General features: G+C 43.1%; 1 protein-coding gene across 1 annotated transcript; it reads left to right on the forward strand.

The window, feature by feature from the left end:
• Positions 1 to 1604: 1604 nt before the first annotated feature.
• si:dkey-1d7.3 (transmembrane protein 132C) lies at positions 1605 to 17231 on the forward strand. Its single transcript, XM_037265990.1, has 10 exons — positions 1605 to 1979; positions 2752 to 3613; positions 6699 to 6845; positions 8867 to 9038; positions 10087 to 10230; positions 12079 to 12287; positions 12956 to 13130; positions 13239 to 13352; positions 13437 to 13628; positions 14934 to 17231. Exons 1-10 carry the CDS (start codon positions 1910 to 1912, stop codon positions 16296 to 16298), a joined length of 3450 nt encoding a protein of 1149 aa, XP_037121885.1. The 5' UTR covers positions 1605 to 1909; the 3' UTR covers positions 16299 to 17231.
• Positions 17232 to 20826: the final 3595 nt, after the last annotated feature.

Consider the following 20826-nt stretch of genomic DNA (forward strand, 5'->3'; position numbering starts at 1 on the left):
AAACAATTGCAGAATCTGCATTTGGGTAAATTATGTGAGAATACAAAAAAATGAGCGCGTGCACAATATAACTTTGTTTTTAGTGCAGGATGGAATTTAATTTGGGTTTTACGTAACATTGATACATTTGTTAAAACGCACAATGTGATTGCATTTATTCACCATGTGGACCGTGAACTATTAACTTGTCACTGCCATTGACGAATATAGACGTCAAAAATCAATCTGCACACATTCAAACATTTAACATGCAGCATCTCGGGTAGATACGATGTTTTCATTTTGTTTTGTCACGTCTTACCACTGCAATGTGAATGCACGGCCCTGTTTTCACATTGCACTGTTTAAGTGAAGGACTAAGCAACAAGTAATAGATACAAATCAACTGAAAGGTCCTGAGCCTAATTTTTGATAATGACACTTAGAATTCTCCAAAACAATCTCAATGGAAGAAGGACAGCACAGCCAACAAACATTTTATAGACTGCATTCGCTTTTCAAACTTGAAGTATTTTGGAGTCCTTGGAATGTTTCTCGAAGGTAAATGTCCCTGTCAGCCTCTGCGGTGAGACAAAGACGTCTTTATTTACCCGTAATGTCTGCATCGGCTCCTGGCACCTTGTTATAAAAGTGTCCCTGAAGCAGGTGCGGGAGACTCGACTTGGCAACAGGCGCTCTCATATTAAAAGGGGTCGACTGAGGGAATGAAGTTTGAGCAAGCTCACTGGACCAGCAGTGCATTTTGGACAACTCCTGGCTTCCAACTAAGGTGGTGTGAATGCATGGATTTTTTTTTTTGGATCCGATTTTTGAAAATGTTACTTCTGGTGTGTGCACCTTGGCCACCTGGGGGCAGTATAATTGAAACATACATATATATGAACATGGAGACGTCTCAGCTCCTCAATTAGCCGCAGTAGCGTCGATCAGTCTTTGCAGAGGATAAAGAATATGCACGTTCGTGAGCACACTTTGAACAGGTCTAACAACATCGCAAATATTCTGTAGCTTACCATATTTTTGTCCACATACAGTATATAGGAGATACCCAGCAGAACAGTATTACGTGACTAATTTTTTTTTCATTTGCAATCGCTGCCCAATGTGTGCCGTCATATCATCGAGGCTTAAGCTTATACCTGCACCCATCTGCTCCATCCTGCAGCCTCAGATATGATCCCATGCGGCGCCGCCACAGCCTGAGGTTCTGTGGGTGACATCTGGCAAAAAATAAAAAGGACAAATTATGCCTGTGTAGCAATGATTGTCATTTAGAAAGCATAACTTGAATTGCATACACGCAAAAATTAAACAATGCTTTGGATTTCATTCTCACGTTTGTAGTGATAACTACAAACTACTTAATAGAAGTAATTTCATCATGAATAATATATTTAAAAAATTCAAGCATAGTAATTGTCAGGCCTTGGGGGAGCTCTGCGCCGTACAATGAAGTTTAATATCGCCGTATAACACGTGAGGAATGTAATAACATAGTCATAAAATAGTATTACAAGAGTCAAAACGCTAATGGTATGATGTGAATTCGACCCCTGGCGTGGAATCATGTTCATCATTTGTTAGATCAAATTTAAAGTGAGTCGCAGAGAAAGCGCTGATCCCTTTGACCTCGTGTGCATTTAATTTGCTCGCAGCTCTTGCTCCGCCCACGTGGCTGCCGTTAATCTGACACACTGCACATGTTTACAGATTTCAACCATGGGAATAGTCGTGAGCCTGGCGCTCTTCTACCCTGCCAGCCAGGTCGTGCAAACTTTCGCATCTTTTTGTTCACCCAACATTCAACGAGAGAATTTTTTATTTATTTTTTTTGCAATGAAAGGAAACTATTCGTGTATATAAAGCTTTTTTGAGTTTTTTTTTTCTCATCAGGAATTCCCTTGACAAGATGTTTAACTTTCTCCTGCGTCTCATGTCGCCCGTGGTGACAGTTGCTGTGCTCACGGCGGTAATAAAAGGTAAGTTTGAGTGAATTTTCTTTGCTATTTCCCGGAAATGATTTAACACCTCTTGTAGGATGCACTTAGAAATAGATTCAATGTTTGATGTGTATGTGGAGGGAATCCAATTATTTCTTCCTCATTTATAAAGATTATCTGAAAAGCAACTTTTGAAATAGAAACCGAGTGTCTCCTTGTGATACTGGCGTCAGTCTGCCAAAGGGAATAACATATTAATAAATAAATGAAATAATAATAATAATAATAAGATTAATAATAAATACATTTACTTATCTTTTGAAAGTCTGCTATAAATCATGAAAGTAGCAAGACCTCTTAGCAATGGATTTATGAACACAAACGGTGCAGCAACACCTGCAGACAGTATGGTCTATAAATCTCTAAATGGCTGCGAAGCACATTGTTTATGAAATATGTGTCATAAATAATGCTGCCATGCTTTGGCTTGCCGAGAGAAGAGAGCATAATTTGTTCTCACCGAAATTCTACGAACTGAGCTGTTAGCTCACTTTTGTTGTCATTTTTTTACATCACATTCGGGGCAAAGGTTCAACTAATTTCCTGTTTCTACTTTTGTCAAAGTACGCCATTTCCTGTTTGTCTCCCGTTTCCGTCTCGAGTGTTATTTTCTTCGCATTGCAGGAACCGCATGAGGGATTGTCATTGCGTTTTAGTCTCAGATGAGCAACATGACCTGATCACCTCCATCATTCCCAAAGTTCTAGCTCTCAACGCCCTCACTAAAGAAATATTTTCTTCCTCCCAACAGATGTTGAAAGCCAGCAAAAAGATACCAAGACCTCAAGTCCACAACCGGTTTATCCTGCAGTCAGATTTCGGGTCCTCAATGCCGATCATGTGGTTTTGACGCAGGACAGTCCTGACCCACAAGGGAACTCCAGCCTGAAGGCTCACTCACAAACTTTTCTCATCACTGATCCAGGTTCTGGTTTACTCAAGACGGTTCTGAATGCCTCATACGGTCCACTCAGTGTGGACGCCCCAATTCCACCAGAGGTGCTGCTCAGTGGGCGCAGGATTATACCGGTCATTTTAGGGCGCCAGGTGCGTTCCTCATCCCCGGTGGTAAAAATCCTCTTCCATATGCCTCGTGAACTCGGCGGAGCTCAGGAAAACACGGCCGACGGCGCTTATTGCGTGACAGCTTACGCCTTCTGGGGGACGAGGGAAGTCCGCGGGGCATGTCTGGTATCCCCGGATAGGTTCTGTGTGGCGCAGCTGAAACCCGAACCAGCCTGGTTCAGTTCCTCCACTCGACCCGGCGGATCCGGCAAAGAGCGAACCGAAACCGTAAAGGGGCTTCAGGGAAATCTCGTGGAGGTCTACTTCCAGAGTCGGATGGACCAGACAGGCCTGTGTACGCCTCAGGATAACCTGCAAAGAGTCGGAGTCGGGAGGGCGGGGGTCCAGGAAGGGTCAGGAACACCCTTGAGAAGAATAGGAAATGTTAAGCTTCTTAAAACTCCACCTGGGAACGCAACCTATTCTCGTCTGAGATTAGGAGGAGCCTTAGTCATCCAGACTGCCTCCAAACCTCTCAGGTCTGATGATGTTCTGACTTTTTACATCTTCCTTGCAAGTACATCACTCTTGGAGAGTTTCACACTTAGGTAAGACACATTCATGATCTCTTTCCTCTAACACTGTTCAGTCATAATTCCTAGACCAAAAAATGGCTTTTTGAGGATGGGCGGTGTTGTGAAAAGAAATCAAGTTGCTTCACCAGGACATACGGGCGAAATCGTGCCGGACGGACTCCATGCATTTAAATGCTTACTTAAGGCATTTAAACGCTGATGGGGCTTGACACGAGCGCCACCACGCCTGCCGCCGCCAGCCAGTTTCACCACCTTCATAAATTACTGACATGTTTGATCCCGTCTAATGTCTCACTTAGTGGGGGGGGGAGGGGGAGTTACGGCGAGCACTCTTCCATAAGCAGGGACATAATTGGCAAATGATTCACTGGTTTTCATATCTCGACATCCTGCCAACATTCCAAGCGTTTTCTCTGGGTAGTTGACTCCATGAATAATGTATCTTGTTTCATGGAGCACAAAAAACAAACATCTTTCCCGATCCTTTGGGTAAGAGCGGAGGTAGAATAAAAACCACGGCGCAATCTGTCGGAAGTTTCTACCAACGTCGCCGTCTCGACTTCGCATCACGCTCGTTTATCGTTTCTCTTCGCTCCGATGTATCTTTATATAATCTAATCCGTGATATCGCACACTGAACATAATCTGCGGGAAAATGGAGGGACATGCAAAGATATGTGTGTTAATCCATGAAAACAAAAGTTAAATTGGCACATGGAGCAGTCCCACTGACCGTTCCTCTTGCATCTGGCTGACCCAACACAAACACGCTGACCCAGTGACCTGATGCAGCTCAGCGCTAGTCATTAAAATGACACGCTGACCTCCCACAAGCCTTTTGGATTTTTATCCTCTTCACCTGAAATTCCCCCCCCCCCCCCCGTCCCCCTTCTGAAAATCCTACTTATTGACCACACAAGTGAAGTTCCTCCGTTCGGGTCAGTGCTTTCAAGTCCTTGTATGTCTGACCCGGCGCCACATCCAGAATGAGATTGGCCCACACTTAAATCCGAGTGAAGGCTCACTCTGAGGAGCTTGGCAAAGTGATTGATAGGTCCTGGGAGAAATCCTTGCTCTACTTCACGTCTTTGACCGAAGATTGAGTCCTCTCCAGCGAGACTTGGCCAGATTATCTTTGTGGCCCTGATTGAAAATGAATCAAGAGGTTAACCCTTAAGGGTAGAGATGATTTGAGCGCACTGTGAGGATTAAGCGGGTGCATCTGTCATATGCGCCATGTCATGCATGTTCATATCCACCTGTTAGGATGCATGTGAGTGTTTGTGTATGTTTATTTTAGTCATTATCATCATGCACATCTGATTGGACAGTACTCACGATGTTGACTCCTTCACTACCATTGACGGATATAGACGTCAAAGATTTAACTGGTGAATGTATTTGTGATTATTTTTTACCATTTGGATGATAGAAGTAATCATATGAGATTTTTTTTTTACCATTTGGATGGTAGAAGTAATCATACAAGACCTGACATTAGCATGGCAAACGGAAATTGAAAATAGGGCTGGAGAGGAGGTGCTATTAATGTCAAAGGTCATGTGGAAAATTTCAAATGAAGGTAAAATAAAAACATTGCTGGAAAATAATACTTGTTCAAAAATACTTCAAAAATAGTTTTTATAAGCTCCACTTGACAAATAGGCAAACGGAGTCCAAACCGTAATTTTGCTTGCTGGATATACCTGCTCACACTCCTTTGGGGCATTCCATTAAAAAAAGTGACTCGTGAAAGAGTCTGAGAAGTTTTGGAATGACAAAACTTTGATGGACCAGAGAAGCTGAGTCACTGCTCCAGGAAAGAATTATGCAAAAATAAATAAATAACTAGTCCTCTCACTAAGGATGCAAAAATGTTTTTACATTCATCAGATAATTAAAACAACATTTGTAAAATTTAATTTAGTGGTATTTTTTTTTTTCATGGGCTTCCCTTTGTGCCCGCAGCGTATATTGATTCCCAAATTGATCTCAGCCCTCGTCTGCTGTTGTTTGAAATGTCAACCATTTCAGTGGTTTACTTACTCTAGATCTGTGTTTGACCTTGACCCGGCCTCCCTGCAAATGGATTGTTCCGTTTATGACTGTTTGATTGCAAAACATTCTGTGTGATGATTATACGGTGACCTCTACTTTAATGTTAAAATAAAAAACACTGAGCACAAAAATGATTAAATGTCTGACATAATGAAGAAAAAAACATTGGATCTTGTCGTCGATGTTTTTCCAAACGATTCCATCCGATTTTTTGAGTGAGCCGCTCTCGACTCCCCGTGGAACACTTCCAGCTACTTCCCTGAATCTTCACCACGAGGAAATTGGCTTGTTCTCAGAAACATATGTGTGATTGCACACGTGATAACTTTGGATCAGAATCAGTTCACATCTCCCAAATCACTTGGGCGCATATGGCTCGACGTCCCTCGCTATGTTCTATTCCCAAAATGCATCAGGACGTTTGTGATGTAACAGCCAGACGGAACCTTGATTGTTCTGTAAATTCAGGTGTCTATTGGATCCTCTAGGGCCGATTGCATCCATTTAAATTTGTCATCCAAAGTGTGATCAGTGCTGCGTCATGTTTTTGAATCTAATTAAGTGCGACTTCTCTGGGGCCAACAAAAATGAATGCTAATTAATGCTAATTCGCAGTCTGCCCGCAGCTTGCGACTCATCTGTTTACTGGGTCATTCGTCACATCAAGCTCAAAATGAGTGATAAAACACAGGAAAAAAAACAAAACCTAACCTAATTATTATTTTACTGTCATTAGCCACAGTTTTTGGGAAAAAATTCAATTTCACCGTCCGCATTTATATTGCCACAGAAACGATAGTTCTTGCAGATCTGTCCAATTTGCAGATTTGTCTCGCTCCCGTACAAATCCCTTTAGTGGATCGACTTCTGGGGACTGCCAGAAGGGCAATTAGAAGATGGGAACAACTTTGGTTTTACAACTCTGAACATTAATGACACACTTTTAAATCAGTTTTTAGTTTGAGCTGGACACAAAATGTGCAGTTCCAACGTCAACACCGATTTAACGTGCTGATTTTGGTGTATTTGTTTACTTTAGGGCGACGGTCAAGCCGGGATTGGCGTTCGTCACCGTGCGGCCCAGTGACCCGACACTGTGGGACGTCAAAACAGAACCCGGCAGAGTCATCATCCCAAACACCGTCTCGGTGGTTTGCCGAAGGAAGGTTGCGGTCACGCCAAAGAGGTCAGCACATTACATTTGGATTACATCGTCAAGTCCGACCGAACATCTCAAGACATGATGGAAACACGTTCTATTAGTGTTTTGCCACGAAGTCCACATTGCGGGTGTGTCTCTAAAATCACTGGCGTTATCATGATCACACTTTCAGTCCAGCGACTCAAATGCAAGCAACCAGAGCGAGCGAGCGAGCGGGCGGGCGGGCGGGCGGCCACCCACCGTCCGGCTCGACCCACTTATCTGTAATCATCCATAATCACGGCTCGGTTATCCTGGCTTAAGCGCTTGCACGTTCACAAGCGGGGGGGATTAGAAAAGAGAGATATTCCAAGTCGGGTCCGACGTATTGGGCTCACCCTCCCGCCCGTTGGTCCCTTTACACGCGCACCGCGCCGGATTCTGAAGTGATATGAAGGAGGATTTAACATCCCCCCTCAATGGAAGGCTTTCCAGGATAAAGGGGCACAACCCCTTCCATGTTTCTTTCACACACTTTTTCACAGAGTGTCTGAATAGTTTCAGAAAAGCAGCTAAATCGACCTGGCTCGGTTCCAGTCGTAAAAAACCAACTTAATTCAATCTGAGTAGTTTTGACTGATTTTAAAAATTTGACAAAAAAAATTCACAGCTTTTTAAAATGTGAAAATTTGAACAAAATTTGATAAAAAAAAAAAAAATTCCAGTTAGAAAATTGTGTTAAGAAACTGACTGGTTTCAAAGATTTTATAAAAATTTGACCAAAAAAATCACAGCTTTTTAAAATGTGAAAATTTTATTAAAAAAAATCTGTTGAAAAAATTGTGTTATTTAAGAAAACTCATATTGTACCTTACCAAAAATCCTTTTCAATTATGATGTGGTTTTAGCGATGAATGCTAAAAGCAGCTTTCATGTCAAACATTTCACTTGAGTGGTGCTAAAACTGTCACAGATGTTGACTCGTTTAACCTCGTCCATCGACACCAGCGGATTTGCACTTTTGGGTTTATTTTCGGAGAACATGTTGGCAATAATTTTAAAAGCCGTCGACGAGTATAAGCGATATTTGAATGTCTTGGTGACCTCATGGTCAGTAATGGGTTTGAATTTTTTTTTGTTGGTTGTTAGAAACAATTTGGGTTAAATTATTCGTCATTTTTGCATCAGTATTAGTAAATGTTTTTTTTGCTGCTTTTTATGTAAAAGCATTCCAACCCTCTTTAAAGTTTCTTTTGTTTTTTTGTGATACTGGAGCCCAAACTGAAACCGTTTCAATTCCCATTCTTTTAATCTACTGCAACTTCGTCCGACATTTACCCGGTCCGTGCTTTGTATCAAGAGCATAACTATGAGGCAGACTTTCCAAACGGCTTCCTGAAAGCAAAATAATCAAACGCTGGACAAAAAGAAAATGTGCTGACAAGAGGTGAGTGAGTGTGGCTCACTGCAGAGAGGCAATAGAAAGTCAGAGAGGAGTCGGACAGAAACTTTAATGAGCCCGCATCACTCGGCCCAAAATAAGTTGGGGAAAAGCTGGTGGCAACATAAAACACTCGAAATTGCTTTGGTGTGCTTTGTGACCACGCAGAGACTTTTTGTCACCGTACATTTCAGTTTAAGGAGCGTTTGAAACATTTTCATCCTGACGCTTCAACCCACCATGTCAGGATTCTTATTAGGCCTTCTTGCTTCCTCCAAACTTTGTCATTTCTTTTGTTTTCAGTATTTTTTGTTGTTGTCTCCCAACCGAGTAAACATTGGAGTGCAAAGCTTGTTTGAAAAATGTTAAATGTCGAGGAAAACAACACCACAAATATGTCTCGGGTGTTCTTGTGATGCTGTGCCGCAGCAGTGCTTGGAGCTAGCTCATAACAATGTATTTTTTTGTTATTATTTATTCCATTGAACCCAAATTTAGCAATGTTAATGCTCTCATTCTTGTGAGGTCACGGGCTTATTGTGCCCCAATTTATAATCTCTGACATTTTTGAAGAACTTTTGTGCAATACTAAAATTTTGATGTTAACGCGACTCTTTTCGAACAGGGGACTTGTCGAAGTTCTGCAGTTGGACTTTGTGCCAAAAGATGTCTCAGAGCTGGTTGAGACTCACACAATCTCCTGGAGACTGGATCAGCCGGGGAACGTCAGAGATGTGGGCCAGATGCGGATCTACACCACCCAGAGAGACTATGTGGGACTGGCCCCTCTGGTCATGGTAAGACAAAGAAATATAAAAGAAAATCCTTGGAAGCAAGACAGGATTTTTGTTTTGCTTTGGCTCTTTTTGCAGTGATTTTGTATCTCTGGGGAGAAGAAGGGGTTTGCTCAGGTGGGTGGAAAGTGGTAGCATTGCGGCGGAAATGAAAGGGGAGCTGGAGAGGCTTTCAAAAAGCAGACAGATGGTCAAGGGGGTGCTTTTCAGGGGGAAATTACTGTGAGTGGCTACACAGGTCGCAAAGTCGCCGGATTTAAGGCAGTGGAGAGACCAGAACCTCAGGATCAGTTCTTGCGCTCGGATCGCCACCACTCATGCGAACAAAGACAGCAAGAAAATAAGATTGAGGTATTTTGACCCCAAACATTCGTTTTCCTTCCACATAATGATGGATAAAATTAAACGGGAGTGGGTCCGAGTGGACATGGCATAAAATGTAATCCAACATATGCAAATGAGGTGACAACATTTTGGAAAGGCGGCGTCGCAGTCAGAGCTGACATTGCTTTTTTCAGATTTTGTCTTAACGCTGATCCAGCGGCTTATGTTTGGGTCGGTGTCGCGGGCTCGGCTCTAATAGAGCATGTCTTGTTTGAAATTGCGGTCAGCAGCTGTCAAGCCGACCGAGCTCAGATTGTGAAGCAGGCGGACAACATCTGCCCTGCTGTTGCTTGATACTTTGGTCCACCCTGGCAAAAAAAATAAAATAAATACAGTATGAAGATAAAAATAAAAAAAATGCTGATCAGCCTTAGCTTCTTAGACACAGCGGCTAAAATAAATTAAAACGGCAGAGATCTTATTAACTGGAAAGCAGCTGTAAATCCATGTTGAGGGACTAGTTAAAGTTTGAAAATAAAGCCAGATCAGCCTTTCTTGATGGCGACTTACAAGGATGCACATGGCCCAGAATGCTGCTAAGCACCAAACATGGCAGTCAAAAAAATGAGAACTTTCTTTCCCCCTCATTTTATACACAATGTAGCAATTATATTTATTTTTTAATCAAATAATCCACATAACTAACCTGCTCCCCCTCCCCTAACAGAGCACCGATATATTGAACACGGCCGTGCTGACAGGCAAAGTGGTCAAAGTCCCCGTGAAAACTTTGGCAGTGGAGGCCGGCGGCGCCATCGTCGACGTCAGCAGCTTAACCAGCTGCAGGTCCACTGACAAAGACGTTCTCAAGGTAAGACGGTCATTTTTCGAGAGGTGGGTTATTTGATTCGATGACACTCCCCCCACCAAGCACCTGTTGGGCTCTTAATGGGCGACGCAGGAAAGGAAACTCCTACACACGAGGTATTATGGAGTGCTTATGACGGCCGTCAGTCCATAAGCACAGTGGCTCGACCTTTCTATAATGGCTCCACGTTACCACGATAGCAGAAGCGCACGGAAACACGAGAGAGTGGGAGAAAAATGAAGACCTTTGCAATCTTCTATTGCTTGCTGTGTTTAAAGTGAGTCATAAGAGACTGAGAGATGGAGAAATGTTGTTTTTAAGGGAGGGATAAAATTACTCATAATAATCTAGTTAATATTATGCCCCCTGAATGGGCTTTTAAGCTTAGAGGGATCGGTGACCTCCCTTAACGGAACATCAATGATCAGATAAAAAGCATTTTGGAGACTTTTTATAGCTTTGTTCCATGTTTAATGCACTGCGGCTATTTTTTTGGGTGTTAAGTTTTTCTTTTGACTAAAAACCAGAAACAAGAATAAACATTGTAATCTTGAAAACAGTGAGGACAGATGTAAGACCGCAGTGATGATTAATTTTTATTCAAGTTAGCTTGCATTAATAATCAAACACACTAATTGCGTTTTTAGAAACACCAAAAAAATAATTATATTGGCACGCATTTACTATCTGGGAATTGCACAAAATGATCCATCGTGGCAGAATTTATCAACAAGAAAATATAGAAAAAAGAAAAATATACACAGAAAAATATTCTCAAAACTTATTATTTTTTTTATCAATACACGTCTCCCCAATAACGATAAACAATGGTGTCACTGTAAAAACGACATGTGATGCTTTACTTTCTCTACTTTTACACCAATGGAGACGTGAAGCTGATGTAAGGTGGCAAAAGAATATTCCGGGAAGAATTTGCAATGCGCTGGCAGGAAATTGCTGGAGGTGAATCGTGCGAGGCTGCTCGCCGCATTGCTGCTCTCCATCTGCGGAGCCGTGCACCGTGTCTCACGTTAGATTTCCTCTCGGAGAAGCCAATAAATTGCAAATCAGAAAAGCTTTTTTTTCTGCGGGAAGTTATTTAACATGTTTTTGGAGCTTCGTGGGCAGCCTTCCACGCCATTTCCATTGGGATTCAAGTTGACTTTACCTAGGAAGTCATTCCCCCATTTTTTTGCTTTTTTCCTCCAATTTTTATTCCACCTGCCTCTTTTATCTTGCCTCTCTTCTGGCGCTACAGCCTATTCTCCAGTCTAGTGCTCTCCCAATTACCTCAGTGGAACCACTGGTTTGTTAAGATAAGTGAGGCGGCGGCAGAGGCGGAGATAGGCCTCCAATCTTAAATAAAACACACCAACTGCTGTGTCTCACCTCATTGCGCTTAATGGCTGCGACGGCGACGTTCCCGCCTCGAGTACGCCACGAAAGGTGTGCTCGTAAGACAGCGCTGATTTACATTCGGGCGCCGTTTAATCAAGGCTTCGTTGTGACTTCTTGCGAGCAACGTGGAGATAGACGTGTGCTTGTTAGTTTGGTGTTGCTGGACTTCATTTTATTTCGCAATACTTATCTTGTACTCCATATATTAAAGAAAAATCTGATAATAAAACCAATAGAAACTAAATAATTTTAATTTAATTTAAGAAAAATCCCCAAAACTAACTCAATTTAAAAATACAGAAGTCTGACGGGAATAAAAACTAAGTATAATAAGAAAAGAAACCTCACAAAGATACATAAAAGTCTCCAAAATGTCACCATATTTTTCGGAATCCTTCGTGCCTTACGACAAAAAATAATCCAGTAAGCTTCCACCCGTTTGTTTTTGCTTAGGTTTCCGAGCGTTGCGACTTTGTCTTCGTCACCGGCAAGGAGTCAAACGGGAAGAGCCGAGTGATGATCAACTTCACGTACGGCTTCCTAAGCGCGCAGTTGGAGGTGAACGTGTGGATGCCGCGCCTCCCGCTTCGCATCGACGTGGCCGACCCCGAACTCAACCAAATCAAGGGCTGGAGAGTTCCCATTACCGGCAGCAACCGAAAGTAAGTTCATTTCTAGGGAATCGGGACTTTCTTCCATTTCATCACAAATTCACTCCATTTTCATGGTCAAGGCAAGTCATACGGATCAAACGGTTCGTTTCTGGGATGCGCTCGGACATGAACGCTTCTGCTTCTGTGTTTAACCCTGACTCCCATGACATCACTCCAATGCCTAATAATTAAATATGACCTTATATTGTACAAAATACCAGGAAGAGTTAAAGCTTAGTTTGAAGTTGATTCGATCTCTCGTCTACATTAGTCACAAAAAATGTCCGTCTGGTGCATTAGTAGCCAGGATGATGAAAAACAGAGGAAGTACAAATGCCCTGGAGATGAAGGTTAGTGGATTTTTGTCCAACGCTGTTCACTTGTCATTATATTTCCACTCAATAGCAACGATGACGCTCGTCTGATGACCCCGTTGGCTTTCGAGAGTGTAACAATTGAATATTTTGGTTGGGTTTCACTTCCGGAATCACTCGATACTTTGCGGCAGACGCAGTCAGGTCAAGTTCCTCTTAACCTTGATGCATTAAAACTACCACGGGAAAATGTTTTCAAGAGGAATCGATATTGTTTGACAGACTTCTATTTGCTCTGTCCTGATAGAATGAAATCCAAAGCAGATGAAAGCTGAAATGGCATTTCTGGCTTTTGTGTTTCAGGCCCACCTGGAATAGCGAAGAGGAGGAGGAGATGCGGAAGGGCAGAGGTTGCATGCTGCAGTATCAGCACTCCACATTGAGGGTGATTACAACCTTCGAGGCCCACTCAGAAGCATTGCCAGACTTGCTAACTGGGGCCAAGCCTGTTGATTATTTCCTGGGTCCTGATTGGCAGGTAAAAATATTGACCAATAACTCAACATTTGCTGGCAGATCCTCCACTTGGTGAATCCCCAACACGGCTGAAATTTAGTTTGAATCTTTTCTCTAATTTGATTGATAGGTGGACGTGACCAATCTAGTGCGCTACTATCTAAAAGTGGCAGACCCAGATGTGGCCAGGATTCAAGATGGAGAAGTTCTTCAAGGACGATCTGTGGGCAATACTACCGTTCAAGTGAGACATACCGTTTTTTACGTAAACAATCCACGCCGTACATCGGGGACATTTCTTTTTTTAATGAGACGCTACCGTCCGCAGGTGGTCTCTCCGCTCACATCATCAGTCCTGGCCGAGAAGGCCGTCACAGTGGTGGACGATAAAGTGAGCGTGATGGAGTTGGGAGTACAGTTGGTGTCTGGACTCTCGCTGTCCCTGCAGCCCGGCCCGGGGAGCAACAGCGCCATTGTTGCCATGGCAACTACTCGCGAGACCATCACACAGCTCAAACAGGCAAGGAACTGGAAAATTCGGACACTTGAAGCATAAAATTGATCTCAGTTTGAATCCCAGCTTGCACCTTTTCAGTGATGGCGTTTGCATGTTTTTTGCGTGCTTGGGTGGGCTGTCTGTGGCTATTCTGACCTGCCAAAAACATGTATGCACTTAAAATTGTGAGTGGTTGGCTTTTTCTACATGTCCATCTTCTGACTGACAGTGTCCTTGAGACTAGATATTCCTCTGCCAAAGTGTGTTACTCGAAAAACAGTGCTAGCTAACGACAGCACGGGATCGCTGTCCGTTGGAGTTTTTCGACCACGGTTTTGCAGTTTTATACTCTGTGAAGGTCACAGCAAAGCTTTTTGCCAACATTTCAAGGTCCATAAGTCAAAAGCAAAAATGAAAAGAAATGATCCTATTTTCAGTAATAGCCATAATCATTCTAAACACTTTTACAATAAACCTGTCATGCATTATTCACGTTTTCCAGCACTGTCATTAAAGTCCTCTGAAATCAAGAATTGAACGTAAAGCACCGCTGGGTAGCCTGCCTGCTGCGACGATGTCCTCTGAGGATGTCAAATCACTTATGTTCTTTTATCGCTCGGAATGTGAACACGCCACATTCGCCGTCACGGCAACCGTGCCGAGCCGGGCGGTGGCGGACGACAACTGCACACACACAGCTGTTCCGTTTAAAAGCTCGCTCGTGCATCGAGCCGTGGCCGCGTGCCTGTTTTCAAACACCAATTAGGCAGTCTATAGCCGCGGGAGGGACGGCTCACTTTACTCACAACCGCCGCGGCTGGTCCGGACCGGCCTCGGCCCTCCGCCCGAGTCGATGATAAACGGTTACAAACCCGCAGACAAGAGACGAGTCTACGATGGAAAGCTTTTAGCGATCTGCTCAGGGCGATTGATAATATATTCAAATCCAAAATATAAAGTAATTTCTGTGACTCCCCAGTGGCTCGTATTAGCGAGAGGAAATAGGCCATTGTGTGTGATCAGCGTGACTGATTCTGTTCTTGTTACTGTAGATCCTGTAAAGCAGGCGTATTCTCTTTGGGACAGTTACACGTTTTTATGCTGCTATAGCACTCCCTGGAGTGTCAGGGTAAAGACATTAGCAGAGGATATTTAGTATCATAAGGCAATTACTGGGTTCTGGGTTCAATCGATGATCGGACCTTTGCTTGTTTCCTGCAGATAATCTTTCCACCAAAAAAAAAAAAAAAGCCTTCTAAACTCGAAATCATTTGTGTCCAACTCAAGGTCTGATACCTAAACTGGATCTCCTTGATTTTTTTTCCCTAGGAAGCCGCCGTCAATTGCTGGGTCCAGTTCAGCGACGGCGCCATCGTCCCTCTAACGATCTTCGACCGCAGTATCTACTCGCTAACGGTCTCCACTCCAGATGAGACTGTGGCTACAGTTCGCCGTACGCCGCAGTTCACCTTTGTTGTGGCGCAAAGCGAAGGGCGGGGCCAGGGGGCGCTGGTCAGAGTAGAGTTGAAGATCTGCGAGGAATGTCAGAAATCAAAGAGGAAGAGCAAATTGGCGGTCGGTACGGGGCTCCTACGGATGAACGTCCAGGGTGGCGGTCAAGGTTTTAGAGGAAAGGACGGCTATGGTGAAGAGAAAAATTCAAATGGTGTCGCTTCAGAAATGGCAGGAGAGCTTAAAACAACCATGACGTCACAGCGTTTAGTCACAGATGGCTTCAGGACAGTACCAGAAACCAGCAGCCTGACCGGAAGCGTGCAGTCACCCGTTGCTTGGACTGCAGCAACCCGCAAAGCTACACAAAGTTCTCAATCTATGGCCACGCCCACTTTGATTGTCATCGTGGAGACATCCACAAGCACTGCCAGACCTGCTGATACTACAACTAGTGTCCAGAAGAGAGGCTTTGGCAACATGCTTGAGAACCCCAATTCACCCCCAAACAAATCTAAATCCGACGTTTCCCACAAGAAAGAAGCTCCCAAACCCAGGTCACCCAAAGTCATCGAGAGTGACCTCTTACGTACATTCCGGTCCATGTCCGATTTGGAAATTGGCATTTATTCCTTAGTGGGTGTGCTGTGTATCGCTATCTTTGGGTTTTTGCTTAATTGTGCTTTACACAGACTCTGTTACCGAAATCACAAGACCCCTATAAAAGCAGGACCGACACCCGGCGGGGACGCAAAAGATCATAAGCATGACTGGGTGTGGTTAGGGAGCAACAATCCGCAATCCGGACCCCCTAAAACATCAACGCTGACCCGCCGCTCGACCGATCCCAAGGGCCACCGCGGCACGGATAGCACCCTACCCACCGCGGGTCCCGCCGTCGCCAGCGTTCCCGAAAGAACTGCCACCTTGGGCCGCAACAGAACCGGCTCCCAACAACAGCTTCACAGAAAAGTCGTCGACCCAATGGCGAACCGTTCGGCCACCTTGCTCGCCAGGCCTCACCGGAACGAGCCTCTCCACTCGCCAACTAGTAAGAGGAACCAGGTCCAGTTCACCACCTTCACCACATTGGACATCAAACACTTGGCTGCGCTGAAGAGGAACGGCGTGGACTTTAACTGGACCGACCAGCAGCAAGAGCAGGCGCCCCCGGCTGAGCCACAGTTGCCACTACCTGACATGCCGTGGCCGGTCGTCAAACCCCATGGAGACCCCCAGTGAGTTTTTCGGGGTGTTCCGACCAAATCCACAGAACAGTTTAGCTTAAGATATGCTAACCATCGGGCTAACACGCTACCCCATGAAATATATGATATATGAAACATCTGTAAATATTGGTGCACTTTTTTTTACAAGTGCTGTAATGTAATTTATTATTTTTACCTTGTTTTTATAGTCCCTAGCACTCGTGCGGACTTTGTGCAATTGGTCAGAAAATATGCAACATTTGTTATGTTAATTTTAGCAATCTGTCACAGCTGCATCCAGTGATATTTATGGAAATGAAAGTATGTTATGCAAATATAATCTTTGCCGAGTTTTGTAATTAATTTGGGGATAAGTTATTTCCCGTTGTTTTTCCCTGGCGGCACTGAAGATATTGTAGGTAATGGTTATTGTCTAACCTTCTCGTGTCTAGAATGGAAGCAATAAATATTCAACAGATTTTATATGTACATATAAATATATCATGATGCCTTTTATACGTAGCCTCCCATTAGTCTGATAAAAAGATTTTGCCCAAAAAATGACAAGTAGATGTACAGTATTAGTTGAAGTGAAATTTGCTTTCATTCATTTATTGTTTTAAAAGCTTTTCAATAGCGGAGTCATTCGCATGAAAGCCGCGTCGTGAATGATTTGGATTATCGACTAAAGCCCGTGCGATGAATCAGTGGGATTTGATTATTTAATTACTATCGAATGGGATTTAAGGATGATGTCATAATTCAGTGAAATGTACTTTGCCAATATTAAATCTGCACAGAGGAGCGACACTGGAGGAAATTACTACAGGCAGGCGCTGCATTGGCGTTATTGATACTCCCCCTTTTCTTTTTTAGCCCAACTGTAATATAACATTCAAATCGGGATACATTTTTACGATATTTTATGTTTATATCTTTGTATGTAATAAAGATATATGAATTTAAACACTGTTGAATTTTTTATTATCCCCCACAGGTAAACAAGAGCAAGACAGAGAAGTAACATTTTCCAGTATGTTTGCTTTGTTATGGTCTTATTTCATACCTATTTTATGTTGTTTTTGTAACTTTTGGTGCTTTCCATCAGAGTGACTCACACACTTGACTTGTTTGGCCCTTATGCAACCTTGGTTTCATCAGACATAATAAAAACCTAAACAGAATTGAAAATGTGTTTTAACCAAGTTTTAATTTTGCCACTAAAAAATCCAAACCACAGACGTAACAGTTAAAAAGGTAAGCAAGATATTTAAGTTCAAACAGCATGTTGGTATCATCGCAGAAGAATCTCTAATCTGGAGCATCAGCTCCCCTATTGACAGATTTAAAGGATTGGGGTCATTGTATTGCTGGATTAGAGATGCATTAATGGAGCCTCTCTTTACGGACGTTTCCGGATGATATGACCCAGGAGAGGTCACGTGACCACGAGGAACAGGCATGTTTATTTACTGCATGGACTCTTCTCAGTGACATGACGGGTAAAGCGCCGGAGAAACATCCCGAGTGCACGCACAACATCTGTTCGAAGCCACTTTGCACGCAACATGAGGCTGATCTTTTGCGAGTCTCATTTATATCAAACATGGCCATCAGCAATAACTCCACATCAACGCATTCTCACCCCAAGCGCGAGTGCACTACATCATGTTGCTGTCAAAGCCGTCGGGATGCTGCCAGTGAATTATTCACGACCGGGTGACTCGCTGAGTGGATCATTTGAAAATGTCATGGCAGGAAAAGCACAGGTATAATTGATAGCAGGCATCCTGTTTGTGTGTGCAAGTTTCATGAAGAGCCCTTTCCACTCAAGGCTGCTTGGATTTTGCTTCACAGTGGGAAGTGCATGTCGAACTTTGCTACTTCTAACCCAAGTGCATGGAAGCGAGCCACTTATTGGAAGTTTCATGATGGGAGGAAAAGGCAAAATAAAGTGCTGGCAGGATCAAATGAAGTCAAACAAAAACTAGGAAACGTGAGCAAGACCGCAACGCAGAGAAAACTTACAATAACAAATCGAAAGCAGCGAGGTCAATACCGTATTTTCCGCACTGTAAGGCGCATCTAAAAACGTCAAATTTTCTCAAAAGCCGACAGTGCGCCTTATAATCAGGTGCGCCTTATATATGGACCAATAATGAGCCACTACAGCAGGCGTGTCCAAAGTCCAGCCCGCGGGCCAAATGTATATATCTTATATATGGACAAAGTTTTAAAATGGGCCATTCACTGAAGGTGCGCCTTATAATCCAGTGCGCCTTATATATGGACAAAGTTTTAAAATGGGCCATTCATTGAAGGTGCGCCTTATAATCCGGTGCGCCTTATAGTGCAGAAAATACGGTAACTAACTGATGAGGTGACTAGCAATACCTGGACAAGACACAAGATTGGAAGAAGCTGATTGGGTAACACCAGAAAGGTGAGATCAGGTGGACACAAGAATCTAACAAGACACAAGGAAAACATGAAACGGAATTCTGAATCAAACTAAATTAACTATGAGGAAACAATTCTCATTTAAAGTGTAGGTGATGTCATCGTCTATAAATGTATTCATATCTGTCAAAAAAATAATAATCGGACAAAAAAGCTTTATTTGGAAGTCCACATGTTCACCACATGCTTCCATCTGGCACCGTCTGGACGCGATTGGTGCGCTGCTTGCGCCATTTTATGCAAGACAAGGACAGCTCTTCTGTTGTTTTTGAGATATGCCATTTGAGCATATCGGCGTTATTGTGTAGGACAGGTTGCGGCGATCAAACAGCGGCATGCTTGCGCCCAGCAGGTGGTTGACTTCTGCTTTCATCTGACAACCCGTAGATAGTCTACTATGGGGATTCATGTGACACTATCAAATGGGGCCACCCTGAGTTCAGTGGCGGTAAACTGTCATTGCACAGTGTTGCGTTGGAAATTGGGAGGCGAAAGTGTTTTCATTTTCTTGCCATTATTTCTGTCCCTTCATCCTGTCAATGTAAAAAGTTTTGCAAGCGTCTGTTTAATCCTAAAATTCTTGCCAAGTCCTACAATGTCGAAATATATTGACAAAAATTTCTTCCTCCATCTGTTCAAATCCAACAACCAGGAGCTTGATTTGTTTTGCTAATAGATTCTCACTGGGAGTTGGCTCAACTTTTTTGAACAAGCAGATGCTATCTGTCATTTTTGCAGACACTCGAAGAACGACGTCGATTCATTTTGGACAACTGGTAAGTTGTCGAGACTCGACTGGTCCCCGGATAATTGGCGACGTTTGAATATCTAGGCTGTTTTTCTTTCTTTTTTGCAATTTGCATTTCAATAAACTTGGGTTCTCTTTGTTGGAGAGAATGAAGTAAAAGGTTTTTGACACAATGGCAGAGGTGCAAATCAATGTTTAAATGGCAGAGTGAGCACTAAAGAAAATAGTCACCGCTAACATAATGAACATGCCACATTAACACCCCCCTACCAACATACAAATCACACGAGAAAAAATGGATTCTTTTTCACGTTTGAGCTAAAAAGACTCAAAAACACTGCCGGGATTTGTCAGAGCGCTCTTTGGATGCCCGGCTGCGAGGAGGCTGCTGTATTGATTTGGAGCAAGAAGCATCCGGTGCCATGAAAAATACAATGTCCTCCCTTTCATTTTAGTGGTAATGTTACTTGTCACCTCTCATAGCCAGACTATAATTTGATAAATCAATAAGGGAACATCAAGACGAGTAGGCTTGACATTTTGGAGGGGGAGGGGACACCCGCCATCGGATCAATTTTGAACGGAACATTAAACACAGAGCCTCTTTGCTCTCAATGCGCAAAAGGGACATGGACACAACGTGCACACTTGTGCAACCACATTTGGTTATTATTATTATTTAAAAAGTCAATTGAGCTGTACAATTCTTCATAAAATTATTTATCTTGGTGTCATTTCCCAAACTGTCCAATCGTTGTTGGTGTTCCACAGGGTTCAATTTCGAGGCCCTTACTGTTTTGTACTTTCTTTCACTGACGACAATCAGATTGATATTCTTTTTGTCCTGTGTGGAGGAAAATAAAGTCTGCATGGCACACAACATCTTGAACTTCAAGTGGGTCCCACTCTTGTACATTTCAACCTGTTAACTTGCACCTCCTCGCGATTACAGTCTCAAATTTGTGTTTTAAATTGAACATTTTCTTTTAAATAACTATCTAAACTGTCATAACTACACACAGGAATACTTGAGGAATACACCACAGAATTCAATGAAATGAGAGAATGCATATGAGATCTTGTCACTTTGCAGTTCTTCCACAGCAGGAACGCAGACGACTTGTTTGCGAAAAAATCCTTGTTTGAGAAAAAAAAAAAGCTCAAACATTTCCTCTATCTCAAGAGACCTCATTCTTATGACTGTGTGCACATCTTCCTGTTGGCATTGTTTATCCTTTTTATCCTTTACACAGTCGGAAAAAAAAAAAGACAAGCCAATAATTTCTGATCCGCAACTGCAAACACAAACACACGCAAACACCTACTTAACAGAAAGAAATGTTATCCTTGCCAT

Source organism: Syngnathus acus, chromosome 12, assembly GCF_901709675.1.
Source record: "Syngnathus acus chromosome 12, fSynAcu1.2, whole genome shotgun sequence".
Lineage (NCBI taxonomy): Eukaryota > Metazoa > Chordata > Actinopteri > Syngnathiformes > Syngnathidae > Syngnathus > Syngnathus acus.